The sequence below is a fragment of the Silurus meridionalis genome, chromosome 8, assembly GCF_014805685.1.
Source record: "Silurus meridionalis isolate SWU-2019-XX chromosome 8, ASM1480568v1, whole genome shotgun sequence".
Lineage (NCBI taxonomy): Eukaryota > Metazoa > Chordata > Actinopteri > Siluriformes > Siluridae > Silurus > Silurus meridionalis.
Window position 1 is genome coordinate 8,051,562 of NC_060891.1, and position 21,339 is coordinate 8,072,900.

The following is a 21,339-nucleotide window of genomic DNA, read 5'->3' on the forward strand; positions in this document are numbered from 1 at the left end:
ATCAATTATTAAAATAATAGTTAGTTGCAGCCCTGATGTCCTGATAATTTGTGTAATTTAAAACACCATAATTACATTAAAACATTCACAATTATATTTTGTTTTCATGCTCTATGTTGAGTAAAGGTTTCACTAATAATAAACATACAATTGCATAAAGCATCCATATTTGTCTATGGCCATGTTGATTAGAGTATTAAACACTTAAAAAGTACCCGTGAGTTAACTCTTTGCAATCATGTGATTAATCATTAGTTAGCTAAGCAACAACTGCTCAGATTCTTTACAATGCGCCAGTATTAAGACACTTATGCTTTATTAAATATGTTGTAGTCACCTGACCACACACACACACACACACACACACACACACACACACACACACACACACACACGCATTTTTTACATTCCATTCCAGATCTGAATGCTAATACTAATAAAGACACAGCCTGCACTCACCATTTCTTATCCTCTTGCCTTTCCTCTTCAATTTGACAGGTTTGACAACTAGCTCCTGCTGAAAGTCCTCTTGTGTAATAGTGCTGTAGCGGCTGGACGACATCTCTGAAGTTCCTTGTGTGCTCTCCCATGAAGTGATGGAGCTACTGCGGCTTTGTGTGTCTGCTGATGCCTTTTTCTGGCCCTCGACCTCCTCTGCCACCTCTAGCGCTTCCATCGCCTGGCTGAATTCTTCCTGTGCCTCTTTGCACTCCTCCTGTGCTTCCTCAGACTCTTCTGCTTTGGGCTGATCTTCTGGTTCTGCAATGATAGCTACGGTCCTGATCGGCTGAGCTGTTTCCACTGCTCCATTTGCAGGGAGCAAAACGGTCGGGGTGGAGAGAGGGGAGGTTAGGCGATAGGACAGATCTGACACTAGAAAAAAAAAATAATAAAGAAAACGGAATGAAATACAACAAAATACAAACGTTTTCATTAATTCATTTTCATAGCATTTTTATTTATTATTACTTTTGTCAGTTTTATTTTATTTTAGCGACCTATGTGGGTTTTTCTTTCTTTAATGGAAGGTACCAACAATTTTGTCCACATCTGTCATAGATATAGTATAGAATCACTGTATAGAAAAGTCCTGACAGTTCTTCAGATTAGACTTGCTATGAGCTACAAATGAAATGTTCCAGTCTGCCATGGGGAAATCACCTTTCTGCTGAATTTGAATAATGGATTTAATCATATACAGTAACATAAGGAAAAAGTCTTACTATTGGAGACCAATCCCTCTGGGCAGTTGGAGATCCGCATAATGTCTCTGTCTCCTTTCAAAATGAAGATCTCATTTTCTGTGCAAGACACAGACACTATGTCTCCACAGCTTTCCATTCCACCAACAATGACCTTAAAGTGAACAAATAAATGCTTTCTAGTTAAGAACCCATACACATCTAATATTCTCTGCACAAACAACATTAAACCCACATTGCCATAACTTTTTTTCTTCTTAAACACAGTCTAGTGCAAGTCTTTTACAAATGAATACAAGATTAACTAACTTGCTTTCTATAAAAACTATATAGTAGCCATTTAATAACATTTGATGAGATTTATTGGTTTGTGCATTTGTTACATTCCAAAAATGTAAAAAATAATAATTACAATTGCACACAACTAAAATTTGTATAATGCTGTACACAAAAGAGTGTTAGATCTGGTTCTTTTCAACATTACTTCTACCATCTTAGGAGGTTTTTCCTTGGCATCGTTACCACAGGTAATATTTGTTATTAATTAATTTTAATAAATGAATAAAAACAATAATTAATTAACTTGTTACTACAAATAATAAAGCTAGTCTTTGTTTAGGGTGAGATCATGTGTGCACTCTAGGTTGGTTGATGTTGGAATTTGAGGTGATCTGCTTTTTGAGCTGGACAATGAGCATCTACAATTGTTACATGACTGGACTATAACATTTGGGCCATGAATGAAATGCTATTGCAAAAGTTTACTTTAATTTTGTGAACTACAAAAGACAGCGTACCTGGTTTGTACAGTCCACTATATACACGCTGTACTCGTTCCAGCTGAGCACCCAGCCCTCTTTGAGGAAGCAGGTGACGAGCCCAAGCTGCCTGTCAGTGGGCCGGAATGCGCTGGTGGGGCTTGAGCGAGGGAAGAGCTCGAACTGAGGCACATCCTGGTTGAAAAGCGGCTTGAGTACATGCGTCTCTTGTACGCGTCCACGCACATCTGTTCTCCAGAGACGAAGGCCCGGCCGTGCCGCGTACACCAGAAGATCACTCTGCTTGCACAGAGCAGGTTGAAAACAGGCACCAAACTTGCCATTGCTATGAGGGAAAAAATTTAGGAATTATTTAATAAAATAAATAAACACTAACCATTTAAGTAATTTGACCAAAGAAATTGCTCTATATTATAATCAGATCTATAATCAGATTATATATTAATAATATCAAAAGTAGCAGTCATTAGAGATTTAAAATTTCAAGTAATAATTACATACTTTATTGTGTTGGTGTCACTTGCAGCATCACCGCCATGGAAGTCAGTGAGTAAGAAGTACGTATGTATGTATTATATATATATATATATATATATATATATATATATATATATATATATATATATATATATATACACAGTGGAACCCGTTATGTCGATGTCCTAGGGGGTCGCCAAAAAGCATCGAGATAACATTTAACAACAAAAGGCATATGTGCACTAACTAACAGCAGAGATTCACCAGTATACAATACAACACCTGTAGCATCCGTAGGCTTGATTTTTCCGCCACGTCATGAAGTTCTTCTGCGGCTGCACAGTGCCGATCGAGATAACTGACGTTAAATGGCAAATTTTTCCCCCTTGTGCTCGAGATATTAGGGTTCGGTGAAAAGTCAACATAACCGTTAAAAAATGCTTAGACAAAGCGAGAACTTGGCGGTTCTACTTCAACAACGTCGACTTAATAGGGTTGTCGAGTTAACCGAGGTCGAGATAAGTGGGTTCCACTGTGTGTGTGTGTATATATATATATATATATATATATATATATATATATATATATATATATATATATATATATATATATATATATATATATATATATATATATATATAAATATAAATATATATATATAAATATATATATATATATATATATATATTTATACACACACACACACACACACACACACACACACCAACCACATTATTTGTTACAAGCTGCTATAGTGAGAAACGCTGATGGTGGTGGTTGACATAAAAATAATTTAAAGTGTAATCCACTAAGCGCAATCCACTAAAGTGCAAATGTGTTCTCATTGCATTCAAACTTATTCATGAGGAATACAGTGCCAGGGATCTGGTTGGAGATTAAGACAATATTTAAATCCCATGACTGAGTTGTAAACAGAATTTCATTTTCAATGTTATGGATTGTTATTTAAAGAGCAGTGCAGCAACATGATCAGTTTTCTTCTTTGGCTTCACAAGCCTTATTACATTCCCGTGGAGTATACAAGGTCATATACAGTGGGGGAAATAATTATTTGATCCCCTGCTAATTTTGTAAACGTACCCCCTTACCAAGAAATAAACAGTCTAGAATTGTTATGGTAAGTTTATTTTAACAGAGAGAAAAAAACATAAAAAATTAAATGAAATCTATATTATAAATAAAATAATTTGTATTTGATTGAGTGAAATAAGTATTTGATCCCCTACCAACCAGCAAGAATCCTAACCACCACACACCCAAATTACTCCTGTACCTTTAAGAAAGAACTCCTAATATCAACTCATTATGTGTATAAAAATCAACCGTCACAGAATCAACCTCTTCCATTCAGACCTCTCCACCACCATTGGCAAGTTCAAAGGGTCGTCAAAGGATGTCAGGGACCAGAATGTAGACCTGCACAAGACTAGAATGGGCTACAAGACCATCAGCAAGAAGCTTGCAGAGAAAGAGACATTTATGAGAAATGATTTAAAAATGGAAGAAATACAAGACGTCAGTCGCCCTTGCTCTGGAGCGCCATGCAAAATCTCAGCTCACGAGGTAAAGATGATTCTGAGAAAGATGAGGGATCAGTCCAGAATTACACAGGAGAAGCTTGTTAATGATCTCAGGGAAGCTGGGACCACAGTCACCAAGAAAACCATTGGTAACACACTGAGGACCCTCTGCTGAAGAATTCACATGAACATGCCCGTCTGAAGTTTGCTGATGAACACCTGAATGATTTAGAGAAGGCTTGGGAGAATGTGATGTGGCCAGATGAGACTAAAATTGAGCTCTTTGGCGTCAACTCGACTCGCCGTGCTTGGAGGCAGAGAAATGCTGAATATGACCCCAAGAACACCATCCCCGCTGTCAAACATGGAGAAGGAAACATTCTGCTTTGGGGCTGTTTCTTTGCTAAGGGTACAGGAAAACTTCACCACATGAACAGGGCCATGCACTGTAGAATTTTGGATGAGAACCTCCTGGTTTCAGCCAGAACACTAAAGATGGGTGGTGGATGGGTCTTTCAGCATGACAATAACCCAAAACATACAACCATGACAACAATCTGACGGTCTTGTCGCCCATTCCAGCCTTGTGCAGGTCTCAATCTTGTCCCTGACATCTGCTGACTGCTCTTTGGTCTTTCCCATGATTGTGAGGAGGTTTGAATGGAAGAGGTTGATTCTGCGACTGTTGTCTTTTATACACGTCATGAGTTGATATTAGGAGTTCTTTCTTAAAGGTACAGGACTCATTTAAGTCTGTGGGAGTCAGAATTCTTGCTAATTTGGTACGGGATCAAATACTTATTTCACTTGATCAAATACACATTTATTTTTTTAATGTTTCTTTTTCTGTATTTATTTAATATTCTTTCTCTCTCTGTTAAAATAAACCTACCAATATAATGTTAGACTGTTCAGGGGTAAACTCACAAAATGAGCAGGGGATCAAATCATTATTTCCCCCACTGTACAGCTAGTGCATTGAACTAATGTTAAAATTATTCAGAACACTTCAGATTTTCATATATATATTAGGTTATAAATCAAATAGATTAAAATGACGCGTGTATGTGTTTGTGTGTGCAATGTAATTATAAGGCAATAAAGTGTTACAAAGCTCAGAAGTTTAAATACATTCTGAGCAAATATGTTTGAAAGAAATACTTTCAAAACAGCAACGTTCCTTTAATGCTATAAAGCATTGGCCCCTTACTATGCAATAACATCTACATGAAGAAGCATGGTAGACTTAGCTAGTCTTACCTTTTTCTGGGTTTGGTGCCCAGCTGCTGGAGAGATTGTTCTTGGGTGTTAAACACGAGAGAGCGCTGACAGGTAGAAATAAGAAGCACTTTCTGATTGTATTCCAGCTGAACTATAGCTGACGGCTCTTCTAACAGCACCACTGGGTTGCACACACCCTGGGACACATGCGTTACAGTTAGGGATTAATAAGTAGACATTACAGTCAGAAATTATACTTTTGGTTAGCAAAAAATTCAAACAGTATAAAAATAAAAATGCTAACAATTTTCATCATGACAGAGTGGGAATGAGATTAGTGTTATTGTTTAAGTGGAGCAGAGAGAAGTCTTTTAATGATCACATTCCGTAATATTATCTTTCTACTTAAAAGGCAAAAGAAATGCTGAACTTGATAAGTTGGGTGCTCAAGTCTAATATCACAAACCTGACAATGCCACTGTTGTTCCTTTTTCCATTTCCATTAAATTTCTTGTGTAAATATTCACATAACTGATCAGTTGTCATAACCCTCAGTGATCAATAAAAATTCTGTGTTGATTCTTTTTTGCCCACATGGTCTTCAACACATGGGACAGGGCTGCTGTTATCGATTATTTTAGTAATCAAGTATTCTACCTATTAGTCCACTGATTAAGCGAGTAATTAGATAAGAAGTACTTTACTTTAAATTGGAGAGCAATACTAAATATGCAAGAGAAAATAAGATGGGTCTCTTAAAATGAACAAGTGATTTGTTTCCTTTTTTTTTTTTAAATTACATTTTATTGCTGAAATTACAAACAAGAATATCTGTGAAAACTAAACCGATTTAGTGCATTTAATTGGCATATTACATCAAAAAGCAAATATATAACAAAAGAAGCATAAATAAATATATAAAAATAAACTTAAAATTACTTTAATAATAATAATAATAATAATAATAATAATAATAATAATAATAATAGGTACACACCTTTCCAGCCCCCTTTTGTGGGTACCATGTGTTTAAATGAGACCCAGTGCGGTCCATTTTAAGCAGTGGTTAAGCAGGTGGTGTCTCAGTAATAATGGTCCGTGGGGGAAACATATTAATTTGCCTTAATGCTTTTTTTGCATTTAAATTACTTGAATAAGCCTAGGAGTTCTTTTAGACCTACATGGAAGACGCTCAAGCATCAGTGCATTTAAACAAACACTACAGTGCAATTCAGACGATGATGAGACAAACCCCTGCCTCTAACAACACCCTGAAATCAAAGTTTTGGGTTCATGATAAATTATAAGATATCAATCAGTTTGACTCATTCATATGATTATATTAATGAATGATGTGCTGAGAGTAACAAAAGCCTTTTCAGTTGAGGAAGATTGAGGAAGAGTCTTGTGACAAAAATGATAAAAAGAACATTATAGCCATAATAAATCATAGTACTTTGGATACTTGAGTACATTTGAAGGCAAATACTTTTGTACTTTTACTCAAGTGAAAGTTAAAGAGAGCACTTTTACTTTTAATGTAATAATATTTTACTGTATCTTTTACTCAACTACATGCTTTTTGTACTTCCTCCAACACTGACAGATTATAAATGTAAATTTGCTTTATGATGTCATTTCACTAATGAATTGTTTAGAACAGAAAAAATGCTGTTATTATTTCATTTGATCAGTTGTATCCTGTTAAAGTGATTACGATCAATCAGTAATGTTTCTGAACCATTCTGAAGGAATGTTTGTGGGAAGATTTCTTTTTGGTATACTATTCTTTCCCGTACACTCGTGCATGATGGTGTTGCCAAAATAGATGAGCAAACATCAATATGATACAAAGCAAAATTGAATGGTGTAATTCAGATAATCAATACTGAAAGATTAAACAAAATTTTGGCAAAAATCATTATAGTCTGTAAATCACTGCATCCTGCTAAACATATTCGCAAATTAATATGATTTATATGCAGTAATTTATTTGTAAAATATTACTATCTATGAGAAATCCTGGGCTTTTTCCAGAAAATGACAGATTCTCACCTGGTCCAGATCCACAGCAGAATAAACCACTTTCCCTTTATCATCACCAGAGAAGAGTTTCATGCCATTAGCACTCCATGCTAACGTCGTCACTGTGCTCTTGTGTAGGCCGACTACGTCAAAGCGTCTCAACTGCAAAAAAAAAAAAAAAAAAGATTTACACACTATAACCATTAAATTCATGAAACCTAACAATAATTATAAAAACAGAAAACTGATTGTTGAGCTCTTATTTGTAGCAGAATTAGGACAGGTTAATGTTAATGCTCAGATTTTCATGTTGTCGTTTTTATATTAAATACTCACACAGGTGAATGTATGGTGTTTTATTCTTTAATGCCATATAAGCTATAAATGCTATATTTAAGGGAGTTAAAAATAATAAATAAATAAATAAATAAATACATGAGTAAATGGAAAAGAAAAAAATAATAATTGTAAAATATTTGAAGATGCTCGGTATGAACAGATCAAATTTGACTTTGAGTAGACGTTTATGTAATATTTTTCAGGAGTCTCCAGTATCAGCGTTTTATAATTTACCTTCACGGCATTTGGCAGACGCACTTACTCAGTGTGACTTTTATAGAACTGAGCAGTTCAGGGTTAAGGGCCTTGTTTCAAGGGCCCAGCAGTGGCACCTTAATAGATTTGGGATTTAAATTTACAAGCTTCTGATCAAGTCCTAAACTAAACATGACAAGCTGCATTATTATTTGCGTTTTACAACTTTACAACAAGACATACGAGAAAAGAGACTGGTATAAGAAAATTGTTCTAGCAGTGGTGACTGAAATTGTTTCACGGATGCTTCATGACTTTTTTTGCACTTGTATACAAATAAAGTATTCAGTTTTCTATTTAATACAAAATACATTTAGTGTTGTCCAATTGCCATTGTGCAAAAGGAAGAAAATACTTCTGGACATGCTGTTGATGGAAATATTTCACTTGGCAGAGTTATCCTCATCACACCAACACAGTGTGGATCGATATAGCAAACTTGGTCTGGTTTGGAATTGATAGTCTGATAAACTAGTCTTATTTATATACTATATACTAGAGTAATGTACATTACTGAATTACCACAACTATAAGCATTATTAAAAATTTATTAATTACTCAGTAATTACAAAATGTTCCAGCAGACCCTGAATACCTGTTTATTTCTGCCTGGAAGCTGCGAAACCAGCTGAAAGAGAGCAACTCGGCCTGAAGCCGTACCGACAGCCACTAGGTCATCAAAGCAGCTCAGCAGCTTCACTACTGTAATCGCCTCACGTTTCCCCTGTTCAAGTCAGACACACAGAAACAAGCTTACTCAAAACATGAAACCAAAGCAGTAACACATGAATGTGTGAATAAGCGAATGGTCGTACCTCCAAGTTGTACTTATTCATCTGGTTTACTCTCCTGCAGTAAAGGTAGAGCATGCCGATGCTGCTGCCCACCGCGATGTAGTCACTGTTACTGTCCAGAGCTGTGAGATAGACGAGGATGGAGCGGAAGCCTTTCTGAACTTTTGCAGGGATGGAGTTGAGCAGGTAGTAAAGAGGGCAGAATTCCCTCAGAGGCGGACAGGGTGGTTGAGATGCCATGGTTATTAGATCCTTCTGCATACTGAAAAATGACAACAGTGACAATTCATTTTATTGTAAGTAAGGTAACATCTTGTAACAAATGTTCTACTTTAAGCTTTCCTTGCACTTTTGTGGAACCACATAGAAGAGCACCAAAAATGACAATAAGAAATGAGTACAGCTGATTTAAGCTCAGACTATAGCATCGTGCATCTTATTACTTCTTACATCCTCTTACAAATTTTCTGCACACTGCTGCTACAACAGTCCCTATGTGCTTTGCTCGAATGTGCTTTGCTGAAATCAATGGAATTGTTTGTTGTACCCTTATATTCAGTGATTTACAGTAAATAGGGGTGTGTGTAAAACTTCTCTTCAGTAATAAACTACTGCAAAACATAATGCATTACATTACATTCATTACAAAAAAAAACATTCCACACAACTGTTGACAAACTGGTATTGCGACACTGTAGTCAGAGGCGTATGCAATACAACTCAGTAGAGCTTTAATCACTACTGGTGAATCAAACAAACCATTAGCAGATGTGAGCAAACATCCTGCACTCAGTGTGGTTCTCTCACTCATGAGTTTTGGGTTTGTTCACCTAACAATTAGTGTGTAAGGCCCATGCACAGAATCAGAGCTGCTCAGCACATGTCTATATTCCCCACAGCTCATTTCTTCTCGCTGCTTTCTGTCTATTCCTCTTTCAGAAAGGCCATGTATGCCATGAGATTCCATGTATCTCCTTCTTCATGGAACGGATATAGGGGGGAAAAAGGTCATGAGGATTAAATAAATGAGCAATTCAAGTCCATAATTTCATCTAGAGACTTTGTGATAATGCATTATCTTTATAACCTTCAAACACGGTTACAGCGATCTCATTTCCCACCTGTCAGATCATTTCATGTTCACAGTTAGCTAAAAATGTTCAGCAGCAATCCCTTGGCCATTTAGTTCCACTAATATCTAGCATGTCACACTGGTTACACTTTTAAAGCCTCCACACTGAAAGAAGAATTGTGCTTGTCCACACGATCATTACATCAGAAAATAAAATCGGATTAAATGCCAAACGTTTTCACAGCACTGCGTTTGTGCGCTGGAGTCAGTAAACTAGCCTGTCAGTGCCCACCGCTTACACACCGCATCTGTCCTTAACCACACACTACTTACACTGAGTCTGACCCGAGATACAATCACGCCACATTTACAGATAATATCGGGGTTAAATTCTCAGTCTGCCAGCAATGTTTTGACATACGGCATGAACAAATCACAGACATGTCTCCTCTTGTTGATGTTGCCAAACGACTTCTTCTATCCTGCCTCACTCAATAAAGGCAAATTAAAACAAGATCGCCACCTACCGTCAAGGAGTTACAGCCGAGCCTCAACATCGGTCCCTTTCAGAATTCGAGATGCGTCGGAACGATTTGGGAACGTGACTGCGTTGTCCATGCTCTGAGTAATGAGTCTAATCAGTCAAAATGTGCAGACAGGCTGTCACAACCAGGGAGTATAAAGTGCACCTGGAGAGAAGACTGCATCAGCTTCTGTTTTGTTCATGAAGCGCTCTGTGTGAATTTAATGTTTGTCTGTTTGTCAAAAAAAAGGCATTTAAGAAAACCAAGCACACGTTTCGGCTGTGTGCTTCTCTCTGTCATGCCATGGGCTGAAGAGACGCTAACACGCTATCCCTTACCGGGTGTGGCATCTTCACCTAAAACCCCCGACATTACCCACCAAGCCCCTGTGCACTACCTCGGCACTGGTGGGTAAGGCTTACGCCTTCAGCAGGTCAGGCCGCTGGGTGTTTGCATTCTTTGGGTGGACAGTTTTCTGAGACCCACCGTATGGCCAAGTGCAAAGACAGAGCGTCGTGACCAAAAAGGTCCTGACCTGACCTGTGGAGGGATGACCGGGGGGGGCATGTAGCATCGCTTTTCTCGATGCCCGTTTCCTCCCAGCCCCTTCAGGGACCCTTGTTTGTTAACCCTGCCACGAAATGTGCTTCAGGGCAGGGCCAGCTCCACCGAGCTCCCTCCTTCTGTTCCGCCCGGCATCATTGTGGACCAGGAGGTCTCGTTTCCAGAGCGGCATTTGGGCACTGCCCCGGCTCTGCACACCCCGAAGGTCAGTCATTGAGAGACTGATACCCTTAAGGGAGAACCTGGCAGCCTGGAGGGCCTTGCCAGATGTGTTCCTGTGGGTCCTGCCTACTGTAGAGTGAGGCTACGCTACGGTTCAACAGGCTCTCTCTCACTCTGGTGAGAAGCAAGCAGGCTCTGGTCCTGGAACAAGAAGAAGATATTCTCCTGAAGAAGGAGGCCATGGAGGTGGTCCCTCCGTCAGACAAAGAGTCCAGGTTCCACAGCCTGTACTTCATAGTTCCCAAAAAGGACAGTGGGTTAGACCTATCCGAGATCTACATCAGCTGAACCGCTCTTTAATGAGGCTCCGGTTCAGGGGGCTCACCCTTAAGCAGGTCGTGTTTCAGATCAGATCTGAGGATTGGTTTGTCACAATAGATCTGAAGGATGCATACACATACCCATCCTCCCTTCTCACAGGAAGTTCCTGAGTTTTGCTTTTGGGGTCAAAGCATTCCAATATCGGGTTCTTCTATTTGGCCTTGCCCTGTCACCCCGCACCTTCACAAAGTGTCGATGTGGCTCTGGCTCCCCTGAGACTTCAGGGCATCCGTGTCCTTAATTATATCGATGATTGGTTTATCGTTCCCGCTCACATGAAGAAGCTGAGGTTTCGGCTTAATATGTTGCGTTCCTGAAATGTTCAGACGCAGCGTCTCGTTCCCTCAGGGAACTAGGTTATACATAACCTAGAGGTGGTATGGCTGATGTACAAATAGTTTTTTACTGCATCCATTGATGCACTACTTAGAGTGCAAAATAATGTCGTTTCACACTCGGCTCAGAATCAAGTCTGGTTTTACAACTATTTAAGCAGAATATAAAGCATACCCTGTTTTCAAAAAACTTATACTCCTCATACATTGTTTGTAGATTTAGAGAAAGCGTACAACCGAGAGAGGAGTTGTGGTATTGTATAAGAAAGTCAGGTGTGTCAGAGACGTATGTGAGGGTGGTGCAGGACATGTATGAGGACAGTGTGACAGCAGTAAAGTGTGCAGTATGAATGACAGACTGGTTTAAGGTGGAGGTTGGTCTGCATCAAGGATCAGCTCTGGGCCCTTTCCTATTTGCAGTGGTGATGGACAGGTTGACGGACGAGGTCAGACAGGAGTCCCCATGGACTATGATTTTTGTGGATGATATTGTGATTTGTGGTGAGAATAGGGGGGTGGACATGATAGACATGGGTTATATCGGTAGGAGAATGCTGAGGATGGAGCCAATAGGAAAGAGGAAAAGAGGAAGACCAAGAAGGGGGTTTATGGATGTGGTAAGGGAAGATATGCAGGTGGTTGGTTTGAAAGAGGCAGATGTAGAGGACAGAGGGGTATGGAGACGGATAATCCGCTGTGGCGACTTCTAATGGGAGAAGCCGAAAGAAGAAGATACTCCTCATACATGAACATACACATTCCAAACATACACATGTAACTCCTCTAAGCTTTACATTTAATAAATGTTTAGACACGTTTCCAAAAAAAAAAAATTATGTAAGAAGTACAACCAGGTTAACAACATACATAATACATCCTTCTTTACATACTCAGGTTGTATAATACAATCTTTTGCACAATAGGGGGCAGTAAAATCACACGAAATCGTGTTGCTCATATATATATATATATATATATATATATATATAGCACACGTCTATATTTCCCACAACCAATTCCTATATCCCTAATAAACATGATGCATATTAACTAATCCCTGATTACCCATCTTCCAAATGACTGACCCCATCACTGCTGTTCCTAATTAATAATCCCTAATCACCATTTCTAATGACACTAATTAATATTCATAATAACATATAATTGCAACTGTTTCTAATGACTAATCACTAATTGCAACTGTTCATTAACGTCTATCTATCTATCTATCTATCTGTCTGTCTGTCTGTCTGTCTGTCTGTCTGTCTGTCTGTCTGTCTGTCTATCTATCTATCTATCTATCTATCTATCTATCTATCTATCTATCTATCTATCTATCTATCTATCTATCTATCTATCTATCCTAAGAGCATTTAACAATTGAAGTATAAATTAAATACAATGCATATTAACATTGCATCAAATGTTGTATTCTGTCACTATAACTGTTTCATTGGCTTTGTACCTAATTCTAATTCTAATCTAATCTAATCTAATCTAATCTAATCTAATCTAATCTAATCTAATCTAATCTAAAATGCATTTGAAACATTCTATATGCATGAAAACCTTTTTTTTAAGTTGCATTTACATAATTTGTGCTCCACGAAGTATATATCCTCAGTTCAAGTAAAGTGTGATACTTGGTGTATAGTGCAGGATTCAAAATAAGTGCCACCATCTTCACAATTAAATTATAAATTACCTGGATTTCGTCTGGGTTTTCTGGTTTCCAGGTTCCAAACTCCTAAATACACAGCTAAATAACCCCTAAATGTGAATCAGTGCTCATGAACGGTAAATAAAATTTTCATTGTCAGAAATATTACTTAGATTTAATAATCTTGTGTTCCAATTATAAAACATAAAACACATTTATATAAGATAGATTGGAAGAAAACAAATTTTTTTCATATAATAATAAATATTATTAGTTAAAAAACAACAAGATATGTTTAAACAAATATGAATATTTTAATGAATATAAGATAATATGATGTCTGAGATTGAAAGTATGCAACAGAGGATTATCTGTCACAACATCCCCAAGAATTTGAGGGTTTTAATGTGTCTGCCACTAGGTGTTGATGGTATTATGTTTCGAGGTTTATCCTTATGACTGCTTAAGATTTGTGTTAGTGAGAATACACTTCTCACTCTTATTCTCTTTCTTAAGTGTATGAATGCTGTGTAGGATTTACAGAATTATCATTATAATCAGAAAAATTCCCTGTTTCCACTTTAGAACTGATTCAAACAGGATCAAACATTCAGCAAGTACAAACATGTAATACTGTTTTTATATTCTTCATTAATTTCCTTCCTGTATGAAGTGCATTTAAAAAAGGGGGAGGGATACAAATTAGTAACAAGAAAGTATTGAATGGACAGTGGGGGCATTGCTGTCAGTTATAAAATAAAAAATGGTGGTTGTTAGGACCAGGCTGCACACTCCTAAAACAAATATAAGATTTAATGTCAACCTTCACCCGCTTCCCAACCTCAAAGTGCTAAAAATAATCATCACTATAAACCTATTTAATCTCTGTAATAGTGTGGCCATGTGATCATCAAATAAATCAAATCTACACAATACCATAAAGCATTGAATGACTGATGAAACATGTGGTCTGGAAATCCACTTGCTATTTAGTATTTGTAAACACATTTAAGGTTGAGAAGGTGACAGTGCAGTATAACATTAAAAAGGGTTTCATGGGAAGAGTGGCCATGCATGCTAACATGAATTGATTTAGCTTTTTATTGACAAAGACCAATTACACACAAAGCAAGACAAATTGATCCTGGCAAAACAAGGGTGATGTCATTCGCTGATATTAATGACACTGCTGTCAGTTATCGGATATTAATCACTTAGACAGAATGTAATGAGCCAAAAAGACGGTTTTCAATTCAGCTAAATTATATTTAAATTCTACACAGACACTTTATAAAACCTTGACAGGAAATAAACCCTAGAGAAAAACGTACTTTTGAAATGAATCTTTAACTTCACTTGAGTTTTTCAATTACCAGGTATTGCAATCATGCTTGGTCATATAGTTATTGCACAAAAATCAAAAAATGTTCAGCATGTTTAATGCTTGTAACACAATGGCAAAAATAAGCTGCTTTTGCTAGAAAAAAATAAATAAATAACCCAGTGCCACAGATAACTGGTGCTTCCTACCTCACAAACACACACACACACACACACACACACACACACACACACACACACACACACACACACAGCAAAATTCCTTACCACTGCTCAATTACATTACTCCTAATCCCAGTCCCTGCTTGCCCAACCATGCAGGCCTGGACTGGTAGCTCAAAAGATCAGCAGGTTAATATAATTTGTTAAGAGGTTAATTTTGGGCCAATCATGTGCTAATAAATCAAACAATGGTTTCATATTGTGTAAACGTTCCTAGTGATTAATTATCGATACCTAATAATTTAGTTATAACACAAATGAACAAAGAGGCAGAAGGCACAGTGAACAACCTCGCATTATCACAGACAGGATGAGCTTACGCTTAATAAGAACATTAATTACACATTAATTAAACAACATGCATTAAAATTGCAAGCTCAGATCAAAGAGAAGCACTGGGCTCTTCTTGCACAATATACAGGTTAACAATTTGGCAAAGGCTCACAAAAATAAGAATAAATCATTCAGGAAATAAGGCGTTAACATATATCAGACATTAATAAGCACAATGTCACTATTAGGTTGACAGAAAACGTTTATGGGTAGTGTAGTGTTAATAGTTCCCACAGATAACTATGTTGTAGGAACATTTATAAACATTCAGAAAGTGTCCTGACTTTACATCTATAGTTATTTAAAGTATGAAATCATCAAATCATCAAGTTTTAATTGACAAAAATATAATTGAAAAATATGCTAATGCTAATGACAACCATAAATATTTTTTTTAGTTGTGGTAAATTCAGTATTAGCTTTTTTTGCTTTACATACACACATTGTCAGTGCAAGCAGATCCTTTTAAAATGCTAAAAAAAAACAGGTCTTGTGTAATTGCTGCTTCTACTGCACCTTTTGTTAAGTAAATGAAATCATCTATCTATCTATACATACACGTACCTCAGTTTTTAAATCATTATTATTAATATTATCATTATTGATATTAATATATGTTGGTTTAAATAAAATGAATTATTAATAACTATTTTAATTATTATTATTATTATTATAACATTTGTGAACAACAATTCACATTTAAAAAAACAATTTTAATTAAAATGCCAACTAGGTTAAATAATATATAAAATAATATTATATAATATTTCATAAAATAAAATATATAAAAATAAAATAGATGTAATGCGATACACTAAATTGATTAAATTGCACAATTGATTAAATAGGCACAAATGAAATTGATTACACAACATTAAATAATTGTTAGATCTGTGCTGATATACAGATATGTGTTCATAATTGTGTGTGTGTGTGTGTGTGTGTGTGTGTGTGTGTTTCCCATTTAATATTTAATTTAGTATAATCTATGTGGCAGCGGGGGCGTGGCCGAGCGTCGGTTTGTGAATGGGGGGCGAGGCAGGACGCAGGTAAGCGGGGATTTGCCTCACCTGCAACTAATAAAACCTGATGTCTGTGCTTTCTTTTCAGTGATCAGGAGGTGCATAAAAGCCGAGGGAGCGGAGGCGTGTGTGTGTGTGTGCGTGCGCGCGCCAGTAGTGCCGTACGAGCACTGAGCGACCAGACACCAGTGTGATATAGTTAAATGCATTCAATAAAGAACGGCGGTGACGCCGGTGAACCGAACTGTTGTGGCTGTCCTTTTTCCTCCCTCCCACTCGCTCTTCCACAATCTACTTAACTGTTTTACTTATTTCAGCATAATTTAACAAATGTCTTCATTCCTTCCATCATTTATTTACTCAATCCCTTAATATGCAGTATTCAATATTTCTCCTTTTATGAATATGTTAACCATTACACGTATATATATATATATATATATATATATATATATATATATATATATATATATATATATATATATATATTATATTATATTATATTATATTATATTATATTATATTTCTCAGCAGCAACATGAAGTGAATTAGGGGTTTGAATGGCAGATGCTCTCAACAATAAAAAAAAAGTTCATATGTTTCTGATGATTATGGTAAGACTCTCCAGTGTCATGATTTCTCAAAGTTAAAGTCAAAGCTGTTTTTCAATACAAGAATGTGTTCAGGACAGGGGGTGTTTTGCGGTTTCTCTGTGACACACTGTATTGTTTTGTCTTAATAACTTCAAGAGACAGGAAAACAGAGACTTGTGTGGGAACGATTGTTTTCCATGTTTTACAGGCATTGAATAAGCATGGTTCATTTCCAAAATAATTTAAATTCACACACACACACACACACACACACACACACACACACACACACACACACACACACACACACACACACTATATTACAATGCATTCAGAATGGATTATGACCCTATTTTTTAATTTTGTTATGTTGCTGCCTGATACTACAATCCTTCAATTTTTTTTCTCATCAGTCTACACTGAGCACCCCATAATGACAGATTTGAACACAGAATTCTAGAAATGTCTGTCATTTAAAAAATTATAATCATAAACAAAATCTTTGCTTCATTCAGCATTCCCTTAACCAGACCAGTTGCCAAGTCTATGATGTAGAAAAACACACCTTCCAAGATGCTGCCACCACCAGGCTTCTCTTTTGGGATGGTTTTGGGCAGGTTATGAGCAGTGAATGGTTTTCTCTAGACATAACTCTAGCAGCGACGGCTGGACAAGAGTGAAATGAGGGCGAAGTTGGAAGTAACAAGTGAGAAGCACATGTGTGGCTGATGGGACTGATCAGTGTGCTATCTCCCAGTGACTGGTGAACTCGGGGGAAAGCTTAGTGAGTGCATGCGTGTGGAGATGTGTTTGGGTAGCCGGTTTGTCCACTATAAAGTAGTGCTGAATTGGTAGCAAGTGTGAGATAATCTTATTCCACACCGTCTGAGAGTCCTCCAGGTGCCTTTTTGCAAACTCCAAGCAGGCTTCCATTGATTATTCACAGAGGAGAGGCTTCCATCTAGCCACTCTGGCATAAAGCCCAGAATCATCAGTGCAGCAGCAATTGTTTGCAGCCTTCCCCAAATCTGTGCTTTTTATTAAGTCTCTGAGCTCTGCAGGCATTTTCTTTGACCCGGTTTGGTTTTTGCTCTGATGTGCATTGTCAGCTGTGAGGCTCTCTACAGAGAGGTGTGTGCCTTCCTAAATCATGTCCAAGCAATTTCCATGTCCAAGCAATTTCACTTTTCAACAGATGGACTCTAATCAAGGTGTAGAAACATCTCAGCAGTGATCAAGAGAAAGAGGTAATTTACAAGGGTCTGAATATTTATATACATGTGATATTTGAGTTTTTTTTAATTAAGAAAAATAACAGACATTTCTATAATTTTCTATGGGGTACTGAGTGTTGATTAATGAGGAAAACATAACATAAAAAAACTGAAAAATGTGAAGGGCTTATGAATACTTTCTGAATGCACTGTATATTTAAAGTTGGCAATTTAAGGGGCATGGTAGAACAGTAGCCATCTCAACGATCACAGCTGTCTGTTTCTTTTTCTTCCCCTCAATGTTGCAAAGACATGCTAGTAGGTGGCTTGGCTCAGCAGATTGCCCCTAACTATGAATGTGTGTGTGTATGGTGTTCCATTCAGAGTTTATTCCTACCTCACCCTCAGTGTTTCTGGGAATATATTACCTCAGCTGCGCTCTTATTTTGGATTTAACTGACTGCTTTATTGATTGATACTATTTTCATCCATGTAAATCTGTGTGAAATGTAATCTCACAATAAATCAATAAATAAATGATTAATTACCTCTTGGGTAGGTTCCAGGTTTTTGTTGCTTTATTTGATTTAAAGGGCTCTCTCATGTCTCTGTCTTTATTTGTTAATTAATAAGTATTTTCTATAAACACATATAATTTTTTTTAAAGTCTTGCATTTTTTTTGTCAACATCTAATAGATTATTCTCTCTTGTTGGAAGCAAATGCAGAAATGTTTTCAGAATTTTTTTTCCCAGTAATAAAGATGGAAGTTTATGCCTCTAGATAACTCCCCTCAGCTTATTTTGTTGCATCTGGTGATCTCTGTGGTTGTGATAGATGTAGTTGAGTGATGAGGTCATGGAATTCTTATGTGCCCAGTATAAAACTTACTTGGCAATGTTCTTACCTTCCATATCTTCCATACCTTCCATATCTTACAATATGCTCTGTTATAAATCAGAATGCAGTCACCTGAGCCTATGGCACTAAACTTTAATTGAGCGCATGCCTTCATGGAGGAAGAGGAGAAGGAGGAGGAGGAGGAGGAGGAGGAGGAGGAGGAGGAGAGGATTGAGTGAACATAATTTATGACCCCAAGAGCTTTCAAATGGCCAAAACAAAACAGTACGCTCATGTTTCTCACATTAATTTTGCATGGGTTTTCTTTTACAAGGTCACAGGGTGGCACCCTACACTGGACACAGGCCTTATCCGTCCATCCCTACAAAAAAAAAAACAAATAAACAAATGAACAAAAAAAAATAACAAAGACAGCATCTACACCTTTGTCTACAACAGAAGTCCTGAAAATGGCTCTTAGGTTGTGTGTTCATAGCCACTAAACTCTCATGAGCATAAATCAATTGTTTTTTCTTTACACATGGCCTTAAGTGACCAGTGGAAAAAAACACAGGGTTTTTGAGGCCTGAGGGCACATGAGTTTAAACCTCCTCTTCTTCACGTCCGCACACAGTGACACGTTCCACATGATCTGAACGACTGTGTATAGCCTTTACTGATGGTTATCCGAGGTTGCACAGATATCTCCATGACAGTGTTTCATGTTTGAAGAGTTTGTGATTGATGTGTTGTCACTGGAAAGCCCAGTATAATGTTCTGCTTAAGATTATTCAATAAATAACTATTAACAAAACAAGTAGTTGTAAAAGTAGTAGTAAGCTAATGTTGCTGCACTTGTACTATAATTATAATACTATGACCTTATAACAAGGTTTAAAAACCTTGTATATTTTTAGTATGACTGAAAACTCAGGGTGCACTTTATTTTAGGATTCAGGTACTAAAAATTAGAAAAATAAATAGATAGATAGATATAGAAATGTTTCAATATCACACACAGTATGAAATAACACACACAATAAAAAGTTCTTTGTAAAACACCAACACATTTTTTAAAATAAACCAGTGCATTGTTCATTTGTATTCGTTGTTATAATCTGGTTGTTTATATTACAGAACCTATCAGAGTGTATATGCAATTATATATGTTTTATGTTTTATGTTTTTATTATATATATTTCATTTAAGGAATCCCCAGCTTCTTAAATTAGATTAAAAAAATGCAACTGTAAAGTAAGTTTAAATAAGTATTACACACAGCACCATTGATTTCTTCATTCAGTAAACAGCAGCACTTCTGACAATAAGATTTAAAACACTGATACATGGTAACAAAGCCAGAATCAAACTGATCGGTTTTCCCGCTGAAGTCACTTTACATCGAACTTTGTTTTAAAAGATCTTCTCTTTGAGTCTCATGTTGACCTTGATCCTGTAAGATACAAGGAAAACAGGCACTGGGTATTTTCTGTGTGTTTAGCTGTCACTTCTCTTCATAGACTTTATCTTTCCAGTAATTGTTAAACAAGTACTAATTACTCTTATCACTATGATCACTCAACAGCTTCTGCACATTTTCACTGCCATAGCCTTTATATTTATTTGCTGAACATATATTTACAAATATACATTATATGCTGTACATATATTTACATATGTATCTCTTGTAAGTTTGCACAATTGCTACTATTTGCCCTTCTGGGTGATGATTAACTACATTTCGTTGCTGTGTACCTATATCTTTTAGACCCTAACTTTCAGTATTTGTGCCAGCACGAGCATGATTTTGAAAGAGGATATAAAGTGCTTCTATAAGTCAATGGGCTGGATAAAGGGTGTTTGCTAAAATATAAATAAGACATTAACCTCTTAATTTGACTATGATTTGCCTTGTGCGGTTCTGTAACCAGATTTCAGGGGACAGACAGACCTCTCCATTTCCTCAGACATGCTATCATTGCATCTAATGACATCACCCTGAGTAAGTGTGTGTGTGTGTGTGTGTGTGTGTGTGTGTGTGTGTGTGTGTGTGTGTCTGTTCACCTAAAGAAATCATCTCATCCTTCTAGTTCTCTTGTTCTCCCAGGAAGGCGCCACAGTAGGTCACTGCAGATATCTGAGTGAAGCACTGACAGCTCCAGAATCCACAGGGGGTCCAGCAGTATGTGTGTATGTGTGCGCATGTGTGTGTTTGGGAGGTTGCACCCAGGTGTGAAGAGCTCCACTGCAGTCCAAGATTACAGTTCCCCAAGAGCTGTCCTGCATTACAATAGAGGTGTGAGTGAGGACAGAAGCACAGTGGGCAAGCTGTGAAAACAGAAAGACAAAAGCAGAGGGCTGGGAAGAAGGGAACACACACATGGGAATGAGAGAGCAGCTGAGTGTGAAAAGAGGGATGATTGTGGTGAAGAAACCACATAATG

General features: G+C 37.1%; 1 protein-coding gene across 1 annotated transcript in view; it reads right to left on the bottom strand.

Moving 5' to 3' along the window:
- The window catches only part of tecpr2 (tectonin beta-propeller repeat containing 2), a 38,112-nt gene extending 27,916 nt beyond the window's left edge, over window positions 1–10,196 (bottom strand). Inside the window, 8 exon segments of the mRNA XM_046855381.1 lie at window positions 460–873; window positions 1,224–1,356; window positions 2,000–2,306; window positions 5,260–5,417; window positions 7,276–7,407; window positions 8,435–8,563; window positions 8,655–8,895; window positions 10,127–10,196. Of these exon segments, the coding sequence (XP_046711337.1) occupies window positions 460–873; window positions 1,224–1,356; window positions 2,000–2,306; window positions 5,260–5,417; window positions 7,276–7,407; window positions 8,435–8,563; window positions 8,655–8,895; window positions 10,127–10,131 (1,519 nt within the window). The 5' untranslated portion in view covers window positions 10,132–10,196.
- Between the last annotated feature and the right edge of the window lie 11,143 nt (window positions 10,197–21,339).